This window comes from Belonocnema kinseyi, chromosome 8 (genome assembly GCF_010883055.1).
Source record: "Belonocnema kinseyi isolate 2016_QV_RU_SX_M_011 chromosome 8, B_treatae_v1, whole genome shotgun sequence".
In the NCBI taxonomy this organism is placed as follows: domain Eukaryota; kingdom Metazoa; phylum Arthropoda; class Insecta; order Hymenoptera; family Cynipidae; genus Belonocnema; species Belonocnema kinseyi.
Genome location: NC_046664.1, coordinates 93,529,389 through 93,532,127, shown reverse-complemented (window position 1 = coordinate 93,532,127; position 2,739 = coordinate 93,529,389). Strand labels below are relative to the sequence as shown.

At 28.8% G+C, this 2,739-nt stretch overlaps 1 protein-coding gene across 1 annotated transcript in view; it reads left to right on the top strand.

The window, feature by feature from the left end:
• Positions 1-2,529, top strand: part of LOC117178165 (icarapin-like) — a 101,159-nt gene extending 98,630 nt beyond the window's left edge. Inside the window, exon 4 of the mRNA XM_033369443.1 lies at positions 1,958-2,529. Coding sequence (XP_033225334.1) covers positions 1,958-2,224 — 267 coding nt within the window. The 3' untranslated portion in view covers positions 2,225-2,529. The remainder of the gene's footprint in view (positions 1-1,957) is intronic.
• The last annotated feature ends 210 nt before the right edge of the window (positions 2,530-2,739 follow it).

The window sequence follows — 2,739 nt, the reverse complement described above, 5'->3', positions numbered from 1 at the left end:
CAAATCAGTCCAAGGCCATTTGAAGGCAACCCCCAACACTTGACTGAAAGCGAGAGTTCAATGTATACATTAAGGAGTAAGAAGTGCATAATAATTAATTTATAAAAACGATTCGGAATCAGTTAAAATTTAAAAATTTCCAGATTTAAGCGTTAAAAATTGAACTATATCAATTGAAAAGTTTTTGTAGTTAAACAAATGTAAACGCTAGATTTAAGCCTTATAAACTATTTTCAATTTTTAAATAACATACGGATTCTATTGTTTAAATTATTTTGGATGAAAACATGCAATTAGGTATTTCAGGTTTGGTGAGGGAAATCCCAAATATCTGCATACCGGGGGCGAAACAATAATACCAATTATATAGGACGAAAGTTTATTTGATATATACATCTAGTTTCTTTTTAAAGAAGTAAGCATTTTTGCAATTGTCTACATTTGATAAAATGGCATTATTTAAAGATAATTCATAATTATACAATAAACATTTAATTTAATTGTGTTTTTATTAGAAATTAATTTGCTAAAAGTAAATGTTTTACAATTTTCATTACTTTTACGTTTTCTTTTAATATATTTCCAGTAAGTTAAGTCTTGACAAGGTTTGATAATAGTCCAACTTTATAGTGGAATAGTGATAGATTATTGTCCAAATAAGTTTTATAAAAAAAAAATAATTGGCGTTTTTTTAAGAATTATCAATTTTGCTTCTTCATAGAGGAAGTTTTTTAATGGTTACAATTTGGCAAATTTCAAATTCATATAATTGAACTATACTATCTATTTAAAGATATCTGATACAATGTTCTAAGCAATTTTTTGGATGTATGTGTGGATGTCACACTTTTTTGTACACACTATACTTGAAGACAGTTGTCAATGCAATAATGAAATTTGGAAAGCGTATTTTTCCAATAATATCTCAAAATTAATGCAAAAATTTCTAACCAATATTTCTAACATTTTCCTGCTAAAACTTTATAATGCTGTTAAAATGGGTTTTACATAGTAAAACTTTTTTCATTCACATAATTAAAAATTAATGCAAGTATATAAATATTCATTGTATTGAGCCAAGTTGATTCACCTATAATATTACATTTGATTGAGTAGCAGAGAAGTTATAATTATTCATAATGTTTGAACAATTTTTGTTTACAGGAAAACTTTTCGTTATTATAACTCAAACTTGATGTAAGAATAAAAAAAGTATCCTTGATTCGAGATGAATCGATTGACCTATAATGTTAATAAATTTTATTGTAGATTAAGGAAGTTATGATGATTTATAATAGTTTTAAAATGGGTCATTTACATAATTCAAAGTTGATGTAAGAATAAAGAAGACTCCTTGATTCGACTTAAATTCATTGACGAAATTGCATTGTTTTATGGTAGGTGGGGCAACCCGACAGAGCACCCCGTTATATTTTATTTTAAAATATTTGTATTAATAATATTTTTAAAATCATTAATGCATCCTATGTAGGGAAGCAAATCTCTTTGCTATTTAAGCATATTGGTGAATTAAAATGCTCATCTAATTAGCACCATACAATTCTGAATAAAAACAGAAGCTAGCTGTTGTCATATGTGTTTATTTAAAAAAATTAGAAACCCTTTTCAAAAATTTAACTTGACAATTCTCCTTAAAACTGTATTAACTTTAAAAGATAAGATCTAAATCAAAATTCACTTTCTCCGCAATGTGCGTGAGGAAAGGGTTCAGAAAGTAAATTTGGAAAAGAATTGTCTAAAAGTGGATATAGTAAATTGTAAAAATAATAAAAATAAGAGCAATCTACTTTCGAGAAGCGTCTCCGTCGCATTATTCATTGTTGAGCCACGGTCGTTAGAATACTCAGGAGACCAAATTTCATCTCTTAAACATTCCCGAAAGCCATCAGCGTCACACTTTTAATCCCACTGAAAAATGTCTTCCTCTTTTTTCCAGATCATTGACGGCCACGTCGTGACCATCAACGAAACGACCTACACAGACGGTGACGAAAATAGCGGCGCGATATTCCGTGTCCGAGTCATCGATGTTAAACCCCAAAACGAAACTCTAGAAATTGAAGGCAACCCCGAGGCAAAACCAGTGATTCCATCTGGTCCCAAAAAGGACGTCGAAAACACAACTCCAGCCCGCAGTGTAGAAACTGTCGAAGATTTGGAGAATGAAATTCCAAAGAACCAAGTGGACACCCTCACCGCTTAAATTTAACTTTAAAAATAAGAAATGAAGTTTTTTTAAGTGCGAAGTTTGGATTTTATTATAATCATTTTTAGATGCCCTTATAAGATTAAAAAAATAAGCTAATTGATTAATGTGTATATTGTAATACTGCATTTTGATGAGAGACAAATCATCAGATTCTTATTAGTATAGGTGATAAATTATTATAGTATCTTTGTAATTCTATTACTATATTGTTAATTTATTATATTAGAGCTGTTTAGTACCGAGTAGCGAAAGATGTGATGATTTGAGTTTCTGCAGAAAAATAAAGATTGATAAGTAAATTTTGTCTTTTCAATCTCAACAAGTTCAGAGAGTTATAACAGAGTATTTTTCATTTAGACTTAAAATTAATACGTTTCTGTATTCATTTAAAAACACTTTTTTTATGAAATAAAATTAGGTCCATTCCATCTTTCTGCTAGTTTTTAGAGTTTTTTTTTACTTTTTTTTTGCTGAGCTGAAAAAAATCTATTCCTTTGGGCATTTTACAA